The 20,779-nt window shown below is 45.8% G+C and overlaps 1 protein-coding gene across 10 annotated transcripts in view; it reads right to left on the bottom strand.

Moving 5' to 3' along the window:
* Positions 1-5,166: 5,166 nt before the first annotated feature.
* The window catches only part of KLHL29 (kelch like family member 29), a 390,690-nt gene continuing 375,077 nt past the window's right edge, over positions 5,167-20,779 (bottom strand). For all 10 annotated transcript variants that reach the window (XM_084515322.1, XM_084515325.1, XM_084515328.1 and 7 more), the window contains 2 exons: positions 18,068-18,212; positions 5,167-7,495 (listed from right to left, as the gene is read on the bottom strand). In XM_084515322.1, coding sequence (XP_084371448.1) covers positions 7,312-7,495; positions 18,068-18,212 — 329 coding nt within the window. In that variant the 3' untranslated portion in view covers positions 5,167-7,311. The remainder of the gene's footprint in view (positions 7,496-18,067; positions 18,213-20,779) is intronic.

Here is a 20,779-nt window from a genome sequence, read left to right as displayed (position 1 = left end):
GGGACTAGATTGGGATGGAGAAACTCAGGGGAGTTCTTGAAAGAGCCTCCCCTTTGAATTAGCTCTTCAGTAAAGGAAGTAAAGCAGAGATGAAGATAGAGAAAATTAATTCAATGTACATACGTTGAATTTGGACTGAATTAATTTGCTAAGAAACTGAGCCTCTTCATAGAGGGTAAAGAAAATCATGTAGCATCAGTTGAGGAACTGTTTGTGGTCTCCAAAGCCCCAGCTTTGGAGACCAATCTGTTGTAAGGGCATTGCTGATGGTGGTTGTGCCTTGTAGGGTGCCTGCTGCATGGGGGCTGGTGGAGGAGCGGGGATACCTGACTGTGATGGACAAGGACAAGTCAACAGTCGGTTTTATGTTCTGAACACAGTTCTGAAGTGAGCTTTGATGGGATGCTCTGTGACAATATGAGACGTTTGGTGAGGTGAAGGAAGCGCTACGTGATTGTTTGTGGCTATTAGCATCAGTTTATTCCTGAATTGCTGTTTTGTGTGGACGTTTTAAGTACCAGAAATGTAAGCATGAAGCCTGCATTTACATGAAACACCGGGGACACAATAGCTTCAAAACGAGTGCCTAACCTTTGGGTCAGGGTTGGAGAGCTTCAGAGTCCTGCTCTGCACTTCAGCACGTGTCCAGAAGGCAGAAAGCTTTTTAAAATAAAAGCAAGGCTCAGAGGACAGCTACAAAAGCACAAACTGAGCATAAATCCTGGTGTTAAATCTTTTCGATGCTTGTGGATGACTTTTGGAAGTGGAAGCGATGACTCTTAGCTCTGACACCAAACGATGGTGTAAATATTTCACAATTTGGTGCAGAAAATCAGGTCTATTCACACAGATTTAGTGTAAGCAGAAAATGGATGCCATGGTACATATGATTTAACCTCGTGCATGCATAGGGTCTGCTACCTCCTCTTTGGCTGAGCGGTCTTTCCAGGGAAGCCTTGATCTGGGTGGTTTGTACGTCTGTCTTTGAGCCTTTCATCAAATGGTTAAGCTCATGGGTAGAACCGAGCCTTGCTCCTCGCTCGCAGGCACAGCTTCTTGTCTTTGCTGTCTGTTCCCGGTTAGTGAGGCTTTCCATGTGCAGGCTTCCCCCCACAGCCCCCCGAAGATACTAATGCGCTATGACACCATGATTGAGTAGCCTCTCAGTCGTCTTTTTGCCGAGCACAATGAGCTCTTTGTGGCTTTCACTGCATTTTTCTCCAGCCTTTAAGTCAATTTTGTGACTTCTCTGCAGTGGGTCAATTTTTCAACATCTCCTAAAACATTTGTTCACGGTGGAAATTGATGTGATATTCCAGCATCGGTCCCACCAGTGCCATATAGAGAGCTACAATCGCAGGCTCCTGCTCACCGATCCCCTTTTTACACATCCAAAGATCAATTTAGTCCTCTTACAGTGGGAAATTGGGCTGGGAGCTCTTCTTGCTCGATTCTTCTCCAACTTACAGCTTTCATGAGCATCCCTTGTTCCCACCTGTCTCAGTCCCATTTAGTTTTATTTAAATAAGGTTGGGTTTAGGGGTCCCAGCCAGCCAGAGGAGCCAGCTGGATACATCTGACTTGTTCTGCCCTAATTATCTTCTCTGCTAGTCTCTTTTTTTCTGCAGGTCTATGACCAGTGATTTACGTCAACGTTTTCCATTAAGAAGTTGGAAGAGGATCCCTGCAAACTAGACAAACCAAAGTGGGAAGTACTTGACCGGATTAGATATTCCTCAATTAATCTGCCTACTCTTAGCCTGCTTAATATTGGCTGTCTGAATACTGTACAGCGAGAAAGTTGATGTATTTTGTCACCTGCTGTTGAAAATCTATTACCTTATCAATCAAATGCGTAATCCTGTTGGAGAATGAAATCAGGTTTGTGTGATACAGCCCTATTTTCTCCAAAATATCGTATTTATCCTTATCTCTTTGATATGCGATCAGTTCAGTCAGATATCATCTTCCCATTTTTGCTTGGGATTGATGTCAGGTGAATGCCCTATAATTACCCAGTCCTTTCACTCGCCCTTTTGATAACTGGTGCGTTATCAGCACTCCCTCTGAAACACCCAGGTATTCCAAGTGCTATTAAAAACGAGTGTCAGCAGGGCAGAGCCTTCTGGGCTTTCTTGAGGTGGTTAAATGTAAGTCACCTCCTGAATCTGAAAACCCGTACCCATTAGGGAAAGCCTCATGTTCTCTGTAGGTAGGGTGCAGTCTGGAGATGACGTCCTAATCCCCGTAGGAAAGGTCTTTCCGAACAGAAAACAGAAACGTGAGTCATTCCCAAACACTCCCCGGCACATTTCCACCCCTCATTTTCCATGGAAAGCCTGCACGAGGCATTGATGCGTTCCCATACGTAAACAGAAAGGCTGGGGATAAACTGCAGTAGGTAGAACTGAACTCGGTGTCAACGAGTAATGGAACGGCGCGTTCATCGGCCATGAAAGTAAATAACTTATTAAAAAGGAGCTCTCTTAATGGAACCAGAATGGCTACGGGAATTCCAGTGCGCCTTGAAATCCAGGCTTGCTTTGCAGAAGCTCATTATTTCTACTTGCGTGGAGGGCCGGTGTTTCTGGTGGAGCATGATGCTCATTGAACTCCTAGGGCTTAAACCATTTGGTGCAGCAGCCTTCAGGACTTCAGTCACTGAGCCTTCCTCTGGTGCTGCCCACAAGCACAAGGACCTATTACAAATCGGGGTCCCTAAGTTCCCCAAATTGTAGAGGAATCAGTTCCCTTTTATCTGTAGGAGCTATTAGTTTTTACAAACCTACATGTTTTAGCCCCTGCTTGTCATCACAATTCCTGCTTCTGTATTAATTACTTACAACTCCCCCTTTTTTTATTTGTGAGTGCTGCTCTCTGGACAGGTCGTGAAAGAGTTTGGTGTAGCTGCCAGGATGAATCTGGCTGTGTAAGATGGGGAATCTGAACTCTGAATGAAGGGAGAACATTGGTTGATAGTAACAGATGATGAAATTAAAACCAGCAGGCAGCCTTTCAAACCTTTATTGCGGAGACCCCCACTAATGAAAAATTCAGAGGCAGATTTGGCTCGATGACAGCACTGGAGCTTCCTTCTCCGAGGCAGTAACGGAGCCAAAACATTTAACTCTGCGTGTAGGGCCGGCACCGACTAAAACACAATTTATTTAGATGAAGAAAATCAGAATTTGTTTGCGTACATGAAACCCGCTAGCTAAACAGGAATCACTAAAAACTGAGGTGTGCTATCAAAAGATGGACACCAGCACCTCACTTGGTGTAGTGGGAGTCCTGTCCCGAGGCAGCCCCCTCCCCTGTTTTGAGCTACCTTGAGATGGGAAAGGAGGCATTAAGGGGCAAGCTTAAGGGTGGCAGAGCAATTTAAGGCGCTTGTTTTAGTGCAACAACTTGTGAAAATGTCCGAGTGGTGCAGGGCTGGTGTCGCTGTGGCCCGCCAGCACTTGGCTGCATGTGCCATTTGTGGGTTCGGCCCCCGCGCGGGTGTTGCCACTTTGCTCGGCTCGTGGTGTGGAGGCGAGACGGCTCCGGGAGAGCTTCCCCCTGCGCTAGAGAAAGCTGAGTAAGGCTTTGGGAGCGGGTCCAACTTGGAGAGAAATCCTTCACGAGAGGCAGGGTGGGTGGGTAAGTACTCGGAGCGGGCTGTGGGCGTTGTGGCGCTGCTCATCACCCGCAGCAGTGCTCAGGCTCCAGCTCCTGTCCCCGCTAATCCTGGTGGCTGCTGGAAGTGGTGGCTCCCGCTCGCCTCGCTCCGTCTCGGCTGCACCCGGAGCAAGCTGAAGTGTAATGAACGTGCTAATTAGGTTGCTCCGACCGCACGCTGCCAAGCTCAGCCTTAACACCTAGCCGCAGTTAATTAAAAGATGGCGTTGCTGAGGGTTTAGCGGTGCTTGCCGCTAGATGAAATGAGGGGGGAAAGGCAGATGGGTTGTAAGTCATCAGGTGTGGGTGGTTTCCAGAAAGCAGAGACCAGCCCTGGTCGGAGACGGCTCTCCTTCCCCTGAGAGCGTGTTGAACCAGCCAACAAAAAGGGTTTTTATCACTACCGGTCTGCAGAGCCAGCCCGGCCCCCAAATCTCTTCAAGCTTTTAAGGAGAAAAATCTCTGAGCAGATCTGGGCACACGATTCGTTTGGCAAGAGCTCCCAGCCAGCTTCCCCGAGGGGAGCTAAAATAATTTCCACGTACAAGTAAAGCAAATACATGTAGCCTGTGTCTTGCTCGGCCTACCAAGCGGTATTGAGTAGTGCTGAGGAAGGTCCTTGCGTGGTGAGGGAAAGGTTGGCCACTCGCCCCACCTGGGCTGGGTTACGTGAGTGTGTAACACCGAATTGCGAGGCTTTTAGTAATCTGCACGGGCTGTTCAACCTGAGCCTGAACTAAAACGTTTAGCAACTGCAGTCAAAGTCTTAAACATGTGCGCAGATGTGCTCTGTAAGGAGCCGGGACAATTTCCATGTGTGTGAGGTTATTTCTGTTAATGTGCATAGCAGATAGTGCCCGTGAATATCCAGATGAACTGTTCCACGGCAGCGGTATTTTGAGGCTAGCTATATTTGGCTCATCTTTTTTCCACATCCAACTTTACAGTCGCCGGATGATGCCCTAATGAAACATCAAAGAAGCCCGGAATGGTTGTACTTAACCACGCATTCAAAGCCATGTCCAGTGAATCGCTGAGCTCCTGCCCTGAGACAGAGCCGTTCTGACACAGGGCAAAAGCGGCTTTCATCTTTCAGACATCGCAGCTGCCGTGCGCTGCAAATCCCAACTTCCACTAAAAAGAAAAAAAAGCAAAAAGCTGTTTAGCAGCGTTTTGAGATAAAGCTTCGAGTTAGTTTGCTAAATGATCTTGAGCCCTTCTGCTCTTTGCTTAATAGCAAGTTTGGGGAAATAGGGAGATGAAGAAGAAACGCTCTCGATGAATAAAATCCAAATTCACTTCTAAGGACTCTTCCGAAACAAGAGTGGGAGCACTTTGGAAACTGCTGAGCATTTAAATATTAGCAATGAATTTTGAGATTTGCAAGAGAAACTAGCTGGAATGAAAATAATTTCAACCCTGGCCGGGATGAAAGAGGCAGTAACCATTGATGCAAAGTTGTTTCTTGTTGACTCGTGACAAAAGTAACCCAATCTGGATGCTGAATCTAGATCTATAAATATATTTATTATAATATAACAAGAACTTAACAGTAAACATAAACTATATACAATACCATTACAGATAACCCTGTTTTTAATATTATTCACAGAAATAGCCAGTTTTGTTCCAGTGTGAGAAATGAAGAAATAAGCTAAATTGGAAATGTTGAATGTGTTTAGGTCTTGCTGACAGGTAGCACCTCCTTTGGAGGCAGACACACACCAACACTAAAATTAGTCCTGCCCCAGGCAGTTAGAAACTTGTGCTCCAATCGTTAGGTTCACACTTGCACCCTGTTTGACATAAATACTTTAAATGACATACTAGTATATAATTTTTGTTGTGCTTATTATTATTTTTTTTAAAGAATAAATAAAACAACTGCATAACAAAGGCTGGAACCTCACTGTCAAAATGAGAGACTTGAGTCACCGGAGAGCTTGACTCAGCTGACTTGAGCACTTTTTTTTTTTCTTTAAATACTGCAAGATACAAATTTCATTTTATTTTATTTTATTTTATAAATGATTATTAATAAAATAAGATGATTAGCTAACATCTGCATTGATTTCCCCAAAGCTGTAGGCAGACCTCCCTCAGTATAAAAAGGCCAATGTATTTGGTATGAAATTCAACCAGATATTGACTGTAGGATCTCACCCACACCCTGTAGAGGACCTCCTGCTTGAATTACCGGCATGGTGTTTGGAGTTTGGAGTCTGCAAAGGCAAGAATGGCAACTTTTTTCCCTCTACTTGGAAAGAAATCAGGCAATCCTTAGCTTGGGGTTACTTCCTATTCGTTAACTTTAAGAATCTTTCCCCTGCCCCCTCTGTGTTTCCCACTCCATCTCCCATTTTATCCTTCCATGTATAAATTTATAAAGAATTTCCACATCACAATGCTCTCTGGATAGACAATATTTTAATATATATAAAAATATAACCCCTGTGCTGTGCATATACTTACAACTCTACATAGTAATCATTTTATGTCTCTTATACTGGGCTTAAGTCTATGCATTTTTCTACCACGGGATTTAAACTTGTGTGTTTAAAATCTGTAAATAAGGTAAGATTTCCACACCTATGGGGAAACTTAAAACAAAAACAAAAAACAAAAACAAAAAACCTTCTCAGACTTTACATAAAAGGAACCGATAGTGGCGTCTGTCCCAATGTAAGGAATTTTGGTTGAGAGCCAAAATGGAGTGTGTAGCCGCAGCCGGAGGCATCTGCTCCTCTGCTTGTTGAAAACGTGGGAATCCCACACTATGCTGCCACCCTGCCACCACCCCGATCCGCAGAACCGGGAGGATGCCTCCGGATTGGAAACCGTTTTTGTGTTCCAGGGATCGAGCACTGTCAGGTTTGCTCATCAGCAGGAACTGTGAGGAAACGCTAGAAGCCCCGCTGCAAACAGATGCATGCGTGCCCACACAAGTATCGCCGGGAGCAGAAATTCATCCAGCCCAACAGACCTTTTTTTCCCCTCATATTACATGGAATTGTGTTACCGATGGCTCCTCTTCTCCCCAGCCCCCGCCTCTTCCCCCCTTCTGGGCTCTGCTCTAGAGAACTGAAATATTCATTTGATCTGATGGAAGACTGACATCAATGTAAGCCATCTGTCACACAAGATTTCTCTCAGTCATTGGTATTGAAAAGCGTGTATTTGTTAAAAACAAATGTAGGAATCAAAGTGGTAAGGACACTTTGACCTTTCAAATAGATTGATGCCTAAAGTGTAATAGTAAAACTAATCTGCACGGTTATTTTAAGAATCAAGCTTGAGCTCTAGAAGTAAAATGCAGATTATTTTTTTCCTCTCTTCCCCAGCTTAAAAAATATGTGAAATTCTATTGCACCTGGGTTGACCAAAAGCCGACGTCCAGAACAAGTGCCACTATAACATCTAGTGACACACTTGTATTATTGTTACAATATCTTACATAGCACGGAGCTCTCTGCTCCTTGTTCACCAAAAGGTGAGGATGATTTTTCTACATTCAATGTAGACACTATTCAAGACTTTAGAGCAATATGTTCACTGGCTGGCTGTCTTTGCTGCTTTTGTGATTAGTAGTAGTGTTCTCCTTGCCTGCTCTCAACAGGTACAAACAGTTCTCCATCCAACTCCTCGGTTGTGTCAGCCGCTCTGAATGTACTTCTTGATTACTACGCAGCCATGTCGAAACACAGGGCACGGCATATTTGGTAGAAGTGTCCAGGTATTCGTTTTAGGGTCATAGGCTTCCATGTTGCCCAGGGCAGGTCCTTCACTGCTAACAATCCCACCGGTGGCGTAAATTTTTCCGTCGAGAACCACAGCGCTGTATTTTTTAATAAAGAAAGTTTTAGTTAGTGGTCTTGCCAAACAATTCTCTTTTTATGCTTAAAAAAAAATCCCACATATTTAATAATAAGGGATATGCTATGAATACATTTCTTATTCATATAAAGCTATGTGGGCATTTCTTTGCCTTCTCCCTCTCCCTCCCCCAAATTAATCTTTTTCATGGTCCTTCAGAGTAGGTAAATGTCTGTCATTTAAATAGCAGCAACAAACAGAACAAAAACATCTCAAATCCGTAGCAAAGGTACAAGGACAGGGGTCCCATAACACCATTCGCACACACACCAAAGCGATCACAGCTGCCCCCTGGGGTCCCTGCCTCCTCAGGCAGCATAAAATAAATCCTTGCTTCAATTACCTCTCTGATAAGCAATGAACGCTGCAAAAGGGTCAGGGGAAAACCCTCCCCAGGTGCTCTTTAGCCCCTTCCCCAGCCGCTCTCAGGAGGGAGGTGCTGCTGCTTTGTCCTCATTGCCCGAGGGTTTCCCCTTTGCTGGTTTGTTCCCCCTGCTGTGCTGGAAGGCAAGGGGCAGGAGTGCTGCCAAGTGGGAGAAAAGGATGCGGGGGGACACGTGTCTTGAGCAGTGCTCGGAGATGTGCACCTCTAGTCCTATGTCCAAAGAAAACAAAAACCTTATTGCATGCTTAAAATGAAAGTATTCAACCTCAGAAATCTCTTGCAAATTGAGGATAATGAGGCTGGGGCTAATCCAGGGGCCAGTAAGCTGTTGGTAGTAGGGAAGGGGCAGAGGTGTGAAAGGTATTTGGAAGAAAAATGCCAGTCAGCTTGATCTTCAGTGCCTTGTTCTGGTGCTGACTTCCAAAAGGGCAAGGGCAGGTCCCAAAAGGCCACCAAAATTGGGCTGTGGAGAGGAAGATCTTAGACCGAAAGGAGATGTAGGGAGAGCATCTCCTGCAAGCAGCTGACATTTAAAGACCCTGTAAAGCTGGATGGGGCTGGTGGTGGTTGGTGTCTGGAGGGGGGAAATCCTTTCTAGGAACAGAGTGGGGTTTAAAAGGAAAAGGGAGAAAGATGAGAAATTAATTGCCCCAAAGAAGGTGGCCTAGATCAAAGTAGACAGAGAAGGGTAGTAAGCCTTTCGGGCTTGGTTAAAGCAAATTTATGTCTTCTGGCTGATTTTGGAGCAGTGGGAAGAAGAGGAATGAGAAGTGACAAAGGCAAAAGACACAGAGCCCTAGAAGACCCTGGATGAACTGGGACTCAAGTGGCACGGAAAAAAGCTGCGTTTCTGAAGAACACAAAGCTCTGATGTCCTTGTGAAGAAGCAGAGCCGTAGGTTAAAAATAAACCCACAATGACAACAGCGAGGACTCAAATAAGCCTAGTCCCTGGATACCACCAGGAAATGGGAAATAATGAGAATCTTGTCAAAATAACTGTTAATCTGAAAGGAGGAGGAGGGCGAGAGAGACTTGAAGCACTTGATTAGAGCCTATCCACAAATCAGCAGGGCTGGATGATACATAGCCCAAGGTCTTAAGGGAGTTTGCTAATGAACTTACTGAACCACTGGTAATTATTTTTGAAACGTCAGGGAGAAATTGGGAAGAACGAGGACTTGAGGAAATCAAGTGTCATCCTGAAAGATGGCTCCGAAGGAGCACGAAGCTGTCTCTGAAGAAGCCGGAGCTGGGGCCGGCGGGGCCCACACCAGGCCTCGCATCCTTCACAGGATGATCAGGATGAGCTGCCCCATAAATCAGGCACACGTGTGTTTATTGGCATGGGTTTTGTCCCAGCAGTGCTACTGGTGCCTGTGTGCTGTACGGGGAGGGCTGCGTGTGGTGGTGCAGCTGTCAGGAGTTGCCTCACAAGGCCTGGTGTGGAGCAAGCGACCAGCCCGAACAGCACCTTCAGCGCAGGGGGTGTCCCTGTGTGATGATTATCAATTAAAAACTGCACCAGAGCGGGGTATTAATAACCTCTGGGCCCCTCTGAAGGGTCTCTCAAGTTTACACGGGCTAGAAATCAGCCTCTTGGCAATGAAGTGGAGTGCTGGTATTGAAATGGCTGCAGCGAGCTGTGTTGCAACCTAAATGAAACCAGATGACTTGTTCAGGTTTAGGACTAAGATATTTATGGGGAGGAACCCAACGCTGCCTTGGAACAAGTTAATATTTAGAAGCAAGACAAGCTGGGATTTGTAGCCAGGATGCCATGGGGAGGATGCTCCAACCCCTGCTCAAATAGCCTGAGAGCAGCAGGCTGTGAACTTGGAAATGGGGCTGCAGGATAGTGTTTGCTGTTTGTACTTCACTTTGTTTTTTTTAACAGCATGGCTGAAGGAGATGGCAGCTTATTTTAACTGGGGTATGGTTTGGGATGTGCTGGATGGAAGAGGTCCCGTGGCAGAGATGGACTGTGGTGCAGCTTTGCTGCCTTGGCTCTCTGCAGAAACGCTGATCAGTCCTTACCGTGCTGCCCCTCAACAAAATGAGAGGAAAAAAAAAGAATGGATGAATTTAGCAACTTTGCTGAGTTAAAGAGGAAAACCAAACACACACTGGAACAAAGAAAACAAAGAGCTGGCTGCAGAATTATTAATAAGGGGAAAATACAGGAAATGTCAACCTGGAGCCCGGGGCCATTTTCATCAGTGTTGATGAAAACTCATGCTCATGAGCAGCCTGAGCTAATTTTAATCTACTGGTAGAGACGCTGGCAGAGGTGACAGCACCAGACACCGCACAGAAGGAGACCTTTTTGGCCATGCCACTGACATATTGAGCCTGTCTCATGCTTACTGCTCATTACCCCAGGAGGCTCAGGAGGGAGCACGGGACCTGGATGGAGGAAGGAGATGGACAGAAGGAGGACTGTGTCCAGGTGCCAATGCCACCAGCCCCTGCTGGCTGGCTGTGTGCCGCCTAGCTGAGGTCTGGCCCTAGGTGCCCTGTATCTCCTTAGGCATCTACTGACAGGGCTTAAACAGGGACATGGGTGCTTTACAGGTGTTTATGTAGCATCTCAGCTGCCCCCATTTCTTCTAGTAAAGCCTCCTCTGGCATGTTCAGCAGCAGCTGCTCTAAGCCAGAGCTGCTGCCACCTTACAGCAGCCAAGCACACCCTCCTGGTGTCCTCCTCAGCCTGCATCCTGGATTTGGGGTTGCAGTGGGTGGGCTACGACCGCTCTCGTTCTCCAGCATCTGGGCTATGGCACTGACAGAAATTCCTGACCAGCAGCTGAGAAAAGCAGCTCCATGTTGTAGCCTCTCAGAATGGTGCTAATGCATCGGGGAAGAAGCAGATGCTGAATTCCACCCTCTGAAAGGCTGTATGAATTTTAAATGGTGATTAGAGTAGCTCCTGCCCTCTCCGAACACAACTGCCATAGATAAGATTGGCATAACACTTAGCTCGTGAGTCATGCCCGGGGTTAAGAAAAACAGTGAGCTCCTCCTGCTGTCAAGAAACAGGCAGTTCTGAGAGTGCAGTGGGTACTTACGTGCGCAGGGGACCTGGAGATATTCAGGCATCTCCAGGGCTAAAGTGGGAGGTAGGTACTTAAGATCAATTAGGAATTTAGTCCTAGATTGCTGCTACTTTGCAATATTAGGACAATCACTGTTAATTTCTGGGACCTTAGGGAACAGGAAACTCAAGTGGGCTCGAAAACCCTAAGGAAAGCGAGTGGAAAGGCGAGCGCTCATTGCTCTCTCTTCATTACTGTGACAATATTTCTTCTCTCCCTTCCCTTCCATCCCATCGGCTGTAAAAACATCGTTACCAAGGCTGACGTACAAAGAAAGAAATAATTACAATAATTAGGATGCAAGTTTATTGCTCGGTGCCATTAATCCTGAGCGATAAAATGATTACAGGCTGTCAGAACCTGGGAAGGAGCGAAGCCTTGCACCGCACAACCTCCCCGGGAAAGACGCAGCCCCCCGGCAGCTCGGGGACAGTGACCTGCCCAGCTCCACTGCACCCCGACCCGCACCACCCAGCAGCACACCCCGGGTGAAGGTGACCGTCATCAAAACGGAGCTCGCTCTGTGCACTCCTTCCAGGAAAACGTTTCAGTGTTTTGCAGATGATTACCCTGCTTTCTGCTCCCTTGGGTGTGGGGTAGAGCCTTCACCTGTGGCCCTACAGGCAAGTCACCCGATTTACTGTGGGGTCTGCGATTGCCCAAACCATGAGCAGTGTCAGCGGGCCGCTCTGTGACTGTCCCCATGAGGTGGCCACCTCCAGGCCAGTCCTTCTGCTGACCTCCACCAAGCTGCACGTCACGCTCCAAAGAAAATCCTGGTGATGCCGAGGTGTGGGAAGGGCTGGTGGGTGCCTGGCTGTCGATGTTTTGGTGTGCTTGTGTAAGCTGGACACCCTCTACATCGCTTCTCCACGGACCCACCTTCCAGTCCTTCCCCAGGTTAAGCACACAGGTGGCAGAGATGATCCCCCTCTGCCGGCTGCCCATTAAACATCTTGATGGACAAAGTGAGTCGTTGACTTTGGGTTAATTTTTCATCAATTTATTTAACCACGTGAGACCAACAACCTTCCTGCCCGCTGAACTTCTCGGCGTCTCAGCAAACCCTGCCCTAACAGTGCTTGAGCATGGAGCCTTGGCACACGGGAGCCAGCAGTCGGCTTGATGGCTACCTTCCCTTCAAGAGTGTTATGGGCCCTTTGCTTTTCACTCAACACCACCTTCTAGCAGAGGTCTCCTGGTGGGCAGTAATCTGGAAGCAGCCCGAAGCAGAGGGTGTCAAACAGAGGATGTTTGAGAGGCGAGTGCCTGGGAGCTCCTGCTCCAGCACATCTCTGCATGGCCGTGTTGGTGCCACGACAGCACCAAGCAGTGGGAGCACCAGCAAAGTTTGCTTATTATTATTCTTGTAAAATTTCCTGCTTAGTCCTAAAGATCACATCAGCCTTATCAGGAAACATGAGAAAAGAAAAGAAAAAGAAATCCTGTTTTGTAACATCTGGGGTTGTGAAAGAGATCTGAAATGGCTGAATTAGCATGTTGTTCTGATTCACAAAAAAACTAATATATTCTGGGGCTACAAACAAAGCTTCTCTCCCGCCTCACTCATGCCTGTGTGCTCATGGACTCACCAGTTTATTGGAGTTGGTCCAAAAAGGTTATTAAACATTATCAGTTCAATAGACATAAAATTTGTTTAGAAGAAACAAACAACAACAACAAAAAACCATGCCAGCACCTTGCATTTATTAGTGGGTGGGTTTCTTTCTCGCCCTAAGGCTTCAGAAGGGTTTCACTGCAAACATAACTGAAGGATGCAGGGTGCCAGCTCACCAGGGCAGCTCCTGCTTCATCCAGGGACCTTCCCATGAAACCTGCCCATGGATTTGTGAGGTGGAAGTGAGGAGAAACACCATGGTTGCCATGAGTGGTAGCAGCCAGGATGCCAAAGTGGCATCCCAGGTCGGTGGCTGTGCTGCTGGGGCTGTTTGCAGCTGGGTTGGCAGCAGGCTGCGGTGTTTGGGAAGGCTCCCGCGTGGGTGGCCGCGTTGTGCTGCCAGAGGTGTCATCTTCACAATTAGATGGATAAATGAGGGTCCAGATTAGTCACGGTCAATTAGGAGGCTATCATGCCACTTCTTGGAGCAGGATGATGAGTGTGGGTGTTTTGGCCAAGTTCCAGTTACACTCTCCCATACTCCGCGAGCACTTTCTAGTGATCCCAAACCATCCTGTGGCCTTGCTACTTGTTGCTGAAAACCAGCAACGTTTTATTCCAAAGTCCGCCGCACATCAGTAATGGCTTCAGTGCTCTGCATGTATCAGTTATGCTTAAATGCACACAGAAATCCTGCATGCTGCAGAAATTATTGCCATTAGCGTGGCGCTGCAGCTCTCATCAGCTGTCTGTTCAGCACAGTCCCGGCCACACATCTCCTGCAGATATGCCGGAAGATTTTGGTTTTTCCCTTCTGGACCACCAAGGTTTCCAGCTGCTAACGCTGCGTGCTTACAGCGTGTGGCTGCTGGGGAGCTTCACCTGGGAACTGCTGTCCAGACAAGCTGGGCTCTCGCCCGTTCCAGCACCCAAAGTCATCACAAACTTTGTGGTGAGGAAATGAAGCAGCTGGGGGAGGCTGCAGCTGGTGCCGTACGTTAGCACTGCCTGGTAGTTAGGCGCAGGAGTCACCATGCTTCACTGTTCAAGAACAAGGGCTTATTTAAAAAGAAGAGGAAAAAAAAATCCACAAACCAACCCTGTTTTTGTTGTGCTGTTCAGTCCGAGCCTAAGTTTTATTAAAGATTTCCATTCGGCAGAACCATCTAATAAATCTTACTGGTTAACAGTCAGAGGAGGAGGAAGAAAATGCTTTCCTGGTACCTTTTGGGAATTGCTGGTACTAAATTAGCTGCTCTGGAATTATTGCTGGCACCATCACGCTGCTGCTGTACCCCGTGGAGGATCGCTGTAGCACACTTCTGTGTGCACACTGCTTGAATGCCAAGCGAGCAGGATATGGAATTTTTAATCATACGCAGAAACGCATTCTGTATTCTTTTTGCTCATGGAAAAATAAACCCTTGAAGGGCATTGCAGGAAGGGAGAGTGCCAGCCCGCAAAGGGAGGGCTGCCCAGCGCTGCTGCCAAGCGCAGGGCCTCCAAATCTCCAAATCCCCTGCGAGCTGCCAAACCGAGACGGGGCCCGTGGCACACGAGCGCCCGTTTGGCACCAGCCCTCAAAGGGCAAGGTCTAGGCCGACACAAATTTCTTACTGACTTCCATCAGGCCGGGCTTAATCTGAAAATGGGTGCTCACGCTGCTCGTATATTGAGTGCGATACGGAGAGCTGAGCCATTTTTGTTTTTCATTAAACTTAATTTAACTGGATATTAAAACAGTTCTGATGGACCTCTATGTTTCCACATGTTCTTTGCAGGGAATATCAAGTGCTTTTCCCTTCCCTGTACTCTGAGCAACCTCACTTAATGTGTGGAAGCACTGCAGATAAAACCAGAAGGGATGCGGTCAAGAATTTCCCAGCAAATTTGGTATTGAATGATTCCTGTTGAGAGGAGATCGATAGCATGCAGTTAATTTTTAAGTTGTTTACGTTGCTGCTTTTAAATCATGTATTTTGTGATCCACGCTAATGAGTGGAAGGAGGAATTTGTAGCCTCACAGGCTAAGGTCAGAAGGGACCTCTGTGCGCTGTTAATCTGAGTTTGTGTACACGCAGGCCACAGACTTTTCCCCAGGCAGTGTCTCTCTTGGAAACACATCTAATCTTCTCTTAAAAACACCGTGCTGGTGAGTTCATCTGTCCCTCGCTGGTTCGCTGTTTAATTATCCTTGCTGTCAGGGAAGTGCCTCACTTCAAGGCTGAGATGCCCAACTTGACTTTCCAGCTCTTGCACCCTGCTGCACCTTGGTCTGCAGGACCAAAAGCTCATCCATTTGCTCCCACTGATCAAGTCACCTCTCAACCTTTCTTTGATAAACTCCATAAAATTCACGTCAAAGATTATTTTTTTTTCAATTCAGGGTCACTTTTGCAGCTTTCCCACGAACTTTGCTGATACTTCCACACGTTGCTGGGCTGACCCGAGCCCTCCCCTCCTGGTGCCAACGCTGTGTGCAGCTACGCTCTTTCCTCCCCATGTGTTTTCATTTCCCAGTTACAGCTCAAGCTATCGCCAATACTGCATGGACCTTTTACCCACCATGTTGCAACAAGAGCTCGTGTTTGTAGCTCCGAGTGGCCTCCTTTATGTACTCCTCCGAGGGCCTGGCTTTCTGAAGGGAGCCCTGGCAGGTGCAGCTGCAGTCGTGCTTCCTAAAGATATCGCTTAGCATTTACAACACCTCTGCTGGCTTGAGACCGCCCAACGGGGACAGGCAGATACCCGCCTCTATTGCTCGCTCTGTAATACTTTTAACCCCACCAAGCCTTACGCCACCTGCAACCTTTACCAGGGGAGATTTTCTGTTACCTGCATCGTCGGTGGAAATATTAAATAGCACTGAAGAAGAATCAATGCTCGCTAGCGATGGCCTTGCTCAATGATACCTTCTCATTAACAGCTACATTTTGAGATCTGTCAGTGAAGCAGATTTAATCTCTCTAATGTGTGCCTTGTTAATTCCATATAATACCAGCCAAATACCTGGGAGAGATCGCGCTATATTATACCATCACAGTTGTCTTTAGCAGCCAGGCGTGTTTTATTAAAAAACAAAACAACCCAACTCCTACTGCCGAAGCAAATGCAGGTTTGTTTGACAAAGACCCATTTTCCAGGAAAATGCGTCGATGGCTGTTCATTGTATTATTAGTATCCAGTTATTTGTTGAAGAAATCCCAAATTAACCGCTCTGTTATTTTGCAAAGGACCACCACCAGGCTAAATGAGACTACTTAGCCTGATGATGATACTTTGCAAAATTAATTGCTGCGCTAAGATTCTGCCTTTCACCTTTTCAAAATACGGGAAACACTTTGGCAGTGCCCTCATCCATCTGGAAGCCCCCGAACTGTAAGAGTTATTAAAAATCAACATTAGTGGTTCCAACAGCTTCTCAGCCAAGTCCCAAAGATGCCTGTGAGTAGGATGGCCGGTTTACCTGATTTGAGAACGTCATTTCTGACCTTTTTCACATCTCTCCTTGCTGCAAGCCATACCTGCTGTTGGTCCACTCACAGTATAAGATGGAACCAAACATTCTTGCTTCTTTCCAAATGCAGATGAGAAATACCCATCAGATCATTCTGCTACACTTCAGTACTCCATCAGCCACATGATTTTATAACAGATTAAAATTATAGATTTGATCCTAACAGGTTAAAAGTGCTTTTCTTTTTGCTCCTACTGGCCATTGGTACCTCCATGGTTCCCTCATCTGCTTTTAGCAGCAGCCAATTTTTAACCTATACCTGGTATTTGTTTCTGTTGAGCTTCCATTTTTTCCTATTTCCATGCCTATTGCTTTATTTAGTCTCTGTTGTGGCTTTCACATCTTTTTTTGGCCAAAATATTTTTCCTTGAACATGTCCCAGCACATTTAGAAATTTTTTAAATAGTGCCTTTATTTTTGGCATCAAATAGGATGTATTTTACTATTCCTATTTCTGGTGACTATCCTGCTGTAAATGTAGGATTCCAGCCCCCTGTGCTGATGATTGCTTTAGGCTTTGGCAAAAAAAATCCTTTAAAAGTTTGAAGTTACTTTTTATTGACGGGTGTCATATTCTGCTTAAGCCAAGCCAATTTATTGGGATCACCATCATGGTGCTGAAGCAACAGCTAGGAAGTGGGACACTGTCTTTTTTTAACCTTCCTTCATCAATCAGAAGGTTTGCTCTTTGTGGGGTGCAGAACAAAGCATCCCTTAGTGTCAGAAACCTTGGGAAGTGGTTGTGTGTGATGCTCTGCTAACGTCCCCTGGTTGAAACAACAAGAATTGGCTTCAGCAGCCAAGAGAGGGCGCTCCTTAAATTAATAAAAGGAAGCAAAAAAGGGAGAAAACAAGAAAAACAAACAGCAAAGAGAGAAATTGAATGTGCTTTCTCAAAAATATTTTTTTTTTCCTCCACCAAAGCAAAAATTAACCACAAGCTGAAACACGGAGGCACTTTTCTGCTGTAGGACAGGTGTGAGAGGTGTCCCTTGTCTAAGGAGCGGGCCAACAGGGACTGGAGACATGGGGCTGTTGGTGACCCTGCGGCCACCCCACTTCTCTATCCCTGCCCACAAGGCACAACCCCTCCAGCCATGGCTTTGCTCAGAGCCTCGAGACACTGCTGCTGTGGAAATAAACACCAAGCCTTTGCCAAGCCCAGCTGGGAAGGGGAGATGGGTCTTCTTGTCCCTGTGCAGGGCCCCCAGCCAGCGATAGCTTTTTGGCACGGCACAGGTAGCTCGGCCAGCCCCCAGCACGGGTAGGTGCTCCGCAAAGGGCTGGTGCTAGGTGATGCCTGAAAGCAGCCAGCCTTTCTGCTCTCCGTACCAGTAATGCAATACTTTTTAGAAGGCCTTTAAGTCCTGCCAGTACCTGTGAGGGCTGCCAAGTTTTATTTTTGTCTGCCAGTTTGGGAAGTTTGTTAAACCTGTGACTGGGATCAGGGAAGCGAGCCCAAAAAGCAATCGAAGACACGCAATAAATAATAATTAATATCAGTGTGCGGTGCTATTTTTTTTCCCTTTCAAGGCTCTTTTGGCTAGATAACAAAATCCAGTCCCACATGATGGCAGTCTCTCTTACAGCCTTTACTTCTCATCCTCTGGTTACATGGGGCAAAGTGAGGAAAACAGGGTGACTGTGCTCAGCTGGAGGAGCCCTGTGCATGGCCCTGCCCTCAACACACACTGCCTGAATATCAGGAGACGCATGAACCACAGCAAGGTGCTAGAAGTACACTTTGAAAAATGTTGCATCCCCTAAACACGTAGTTTAGAGGACTTTAAACACGTACTTTAAAACCCCAGACGGTACACACCTCCCTTCCCCTGCCCCTTCACTATTAGGCAGCATTAGTGTATTTATTAGCAGAAAATGTTAAGGCACCGGTAATTCAATTTGAATGTTTTTTCTCACCTGCAGAACTGCCTGGAGTGGTTCATGTTGGGACCTGCTTTAATATTGCCTTTCTCTGGGTCATAGATGGTGGTTGCCCGTGCATAAGCTCCTCCAAGAATAAAGATGAACCCATTGAGAGTGACTGCAGGAGCATATTTGTTATCTGTCAATGGAAAGCAACACTGAGATCAGTTTTAGGCTCAAGTTTGGAGACTGTTTTTTATTTATACATTCCCCTTATTTATAGATAAGTCACGTTTCTTCATACCTCCAAGGCTAGGGAAAGAAAAATGAGGAAATCTTTCCTGGTTTTGTTCTTCTCTCTTACTGTTCTCAAAGGCACTTTTAAAGTTCATCAGTCCTTCATCCCCCAGTACACACCTCCCTCTAAACTGGTAAAGTACAATTATCCTCTTGCAGAGCCTAATGGAGTCACCGTGAAAGCACCACTCTTACATATGAAATTAAGATGTCAAGTTGTTTCAGACTTTTGAATTGCTGCAAATTTTAACTCAGATGCTTCCCAACTCTGTGCAGCGGCTAAGTACAGAAGAAACCCACGGTGCAGAGTCCCACTTAATAATATTCAATAGTTGATTCTCTTTTGTATTCTACTTTTGCTTGTGGGAAGGTCACCCACACAATCCAGAAGATTTTCTGAGACCTGACTTTTTTTTTTTTTTCTCCTTCATCTGTCTCGCACATTCACCTGTATTTTTATTTTCAGATGTGTGAAGTACCTCCGAGCAGTCCTGTGTATTGCAATGAACCGTGTGACACCGGGGTTTGAAATTAAGCGAGTGCCTTCGCCTAAGTCACGTTCAATCAAAGTTTCCAAGGATGCTTTAAAACTTCTCAGTTAGCTGCAACATTATTAGAAATACTAACCATAATTTATTGAATAAAATAATTCTGATTATTCTGATTTAATTAGTTGACTTGTCCCGTATGCCGCTATCACGCCATATGCACATTATTAAATATGAGCCAGTTGGGCTGAAATTTCTCACGATGGTGTCTGTCTTAATGCGAAACAGTTTTTTTAATCAACATTTCAGCGAAACCAATCAGTAGTGTCTGGGAACAAAAGATGGGAAAATACATTGCTTGAGTTAAAATATGCCTCACAATTAGTTCTCTAAGAAATAAGTGCCATTTCCTGGGTGGCTATCCTGGCGTTAGTGGACACGTATTTTGCACTTCCTATAAAAATTCTCTATGAGTAGCTATATGTTAAAGCTTCTCCCAAGTCTGTATTTATGTAGCTCAGGAAAGGGTGATCCTCTTGCATCTCCAGAGGAGAATTAGCCTGGACAAAGTGCTGCTGGCCATGTGTGAAGCATCCAGTGCAGCACGCTGGAGAGGAAGGCCACCACCTTTTGTGTTGCCCATAATGGCCTCCATACAGAGTCCAAGGGCTCTATAGGTTCGTCCCATATCTGTGACTCTACAACTGCATCCTTTTACAAAGAAAGAAAGAGATGAGCTTAAACCAACGCCAGTGACTTGACTTTTGGCACTCTCTTACCTCTTGCCTGGCTGGCACTGTAACCCTGATGTTCTTTTAATACCATCTTACTCCATTAAAAAATGTAATGAGAGATTTAATTTGACAGGAGTTAAGCAAAAGTTGCTGAATGTGTCCAGAAGAGTGGTAATTTCCTTAACTGGGGTTTGAAGTTGTTAAACTAAAAGGGAAATAATGGTTTTGTGGTGTCTGCCTCTGTTCCAGCGTGGCTGTGGTGTGGTCTGGCGCAGTTTGGGGGAAATATGGGGCTGCAGCACCCGACGTGAACACAGACAAAACATGTTACGGGTTTAACGTGGACTCCTATTACTCTCAGCATCTACCGGCATATGTCAAAAAACACAGATGTATTAGGAAAATGTCACTGATCCTTGGGAACAGATGGGAAGAAACTAATTCATCCAGAAAATAGAACAAGGAGTATTCAGTTTCTTCTCGGTGCCACTAAGCCACTATAATTCATCAGAAAGACTTATCTGTCCTAACAACTCGTCTCACATCCCTTTCCAAATCAGGCTTGCATATGTGACATTTTTTCCAGTTAAGACACTCATCAGAATTTTTCCATATTTAATTATCACATTTTCCTGTATTTTTTTTTCCCTTCAACTAGCACTACTTTGCAGAAGAATAAAACTCGTGCATTAAAAAAAAAAAAAAAAAAAAAAAGAGCTCAGCACTCAACTCCCAAATCTCACAGGGAAATTATTTGGGGCTCCCTCAAGGCAGAAGCAGCGGCTTCTCAGGAGACTGAATCACTGACTTCACATTCCTTTTTGTCAAAGGAAAAGAGGGAACCCCCTTGGTTATTTTTATAGTGACTTTTTTTTTTTTCTTTTCAAATAAGCAGACAGTGTGATATTCTTTCTCTTTTTCCTTCCTTCCTTCCTTCCTTCCTTCCTTCCTTCCTTCCTTCCTTCCTTCCTTCCTTCCTTCCTTCCTTCCTTCCTTCCTTCCTTCCTTCCTTCCTTCCTTCCTTCCTTCCTTCCTTCCTTCCTTCCTTCCTTCCTTCCTTCCTTCCTTCCTTCCTTCCTTCCTTCCTTCCTTCCTTTCTTTCTTTCTTTCTTTCTTTCTTTCTTTTGAGGCAATCATGCTCGATTCTCATCAATTTTGCAAAACACCACCTATCTGTTGTCCTTTTAGTACTTTTGACTTTAGCTACAAATTCATAAATTGGCATAAAGTAAGCCTGAGACTGAGAA

This window comes from Aythya ferina, assembly GCF_964211825.1.
Source record: "Aythya ferina genome assembly, chromosome: 3".
NCBI classification, from domain to species: Eukaryota; Metazoa; Chordata; class Aves; order Anseriformes; family Anatidae; genus Aythya; species Aythya ferina.
The sequence above is the reverse complement of the archived record's forward strand: the minus strand, read 5'-3'. Positions and strand labels throughout refer to the sequence as shown.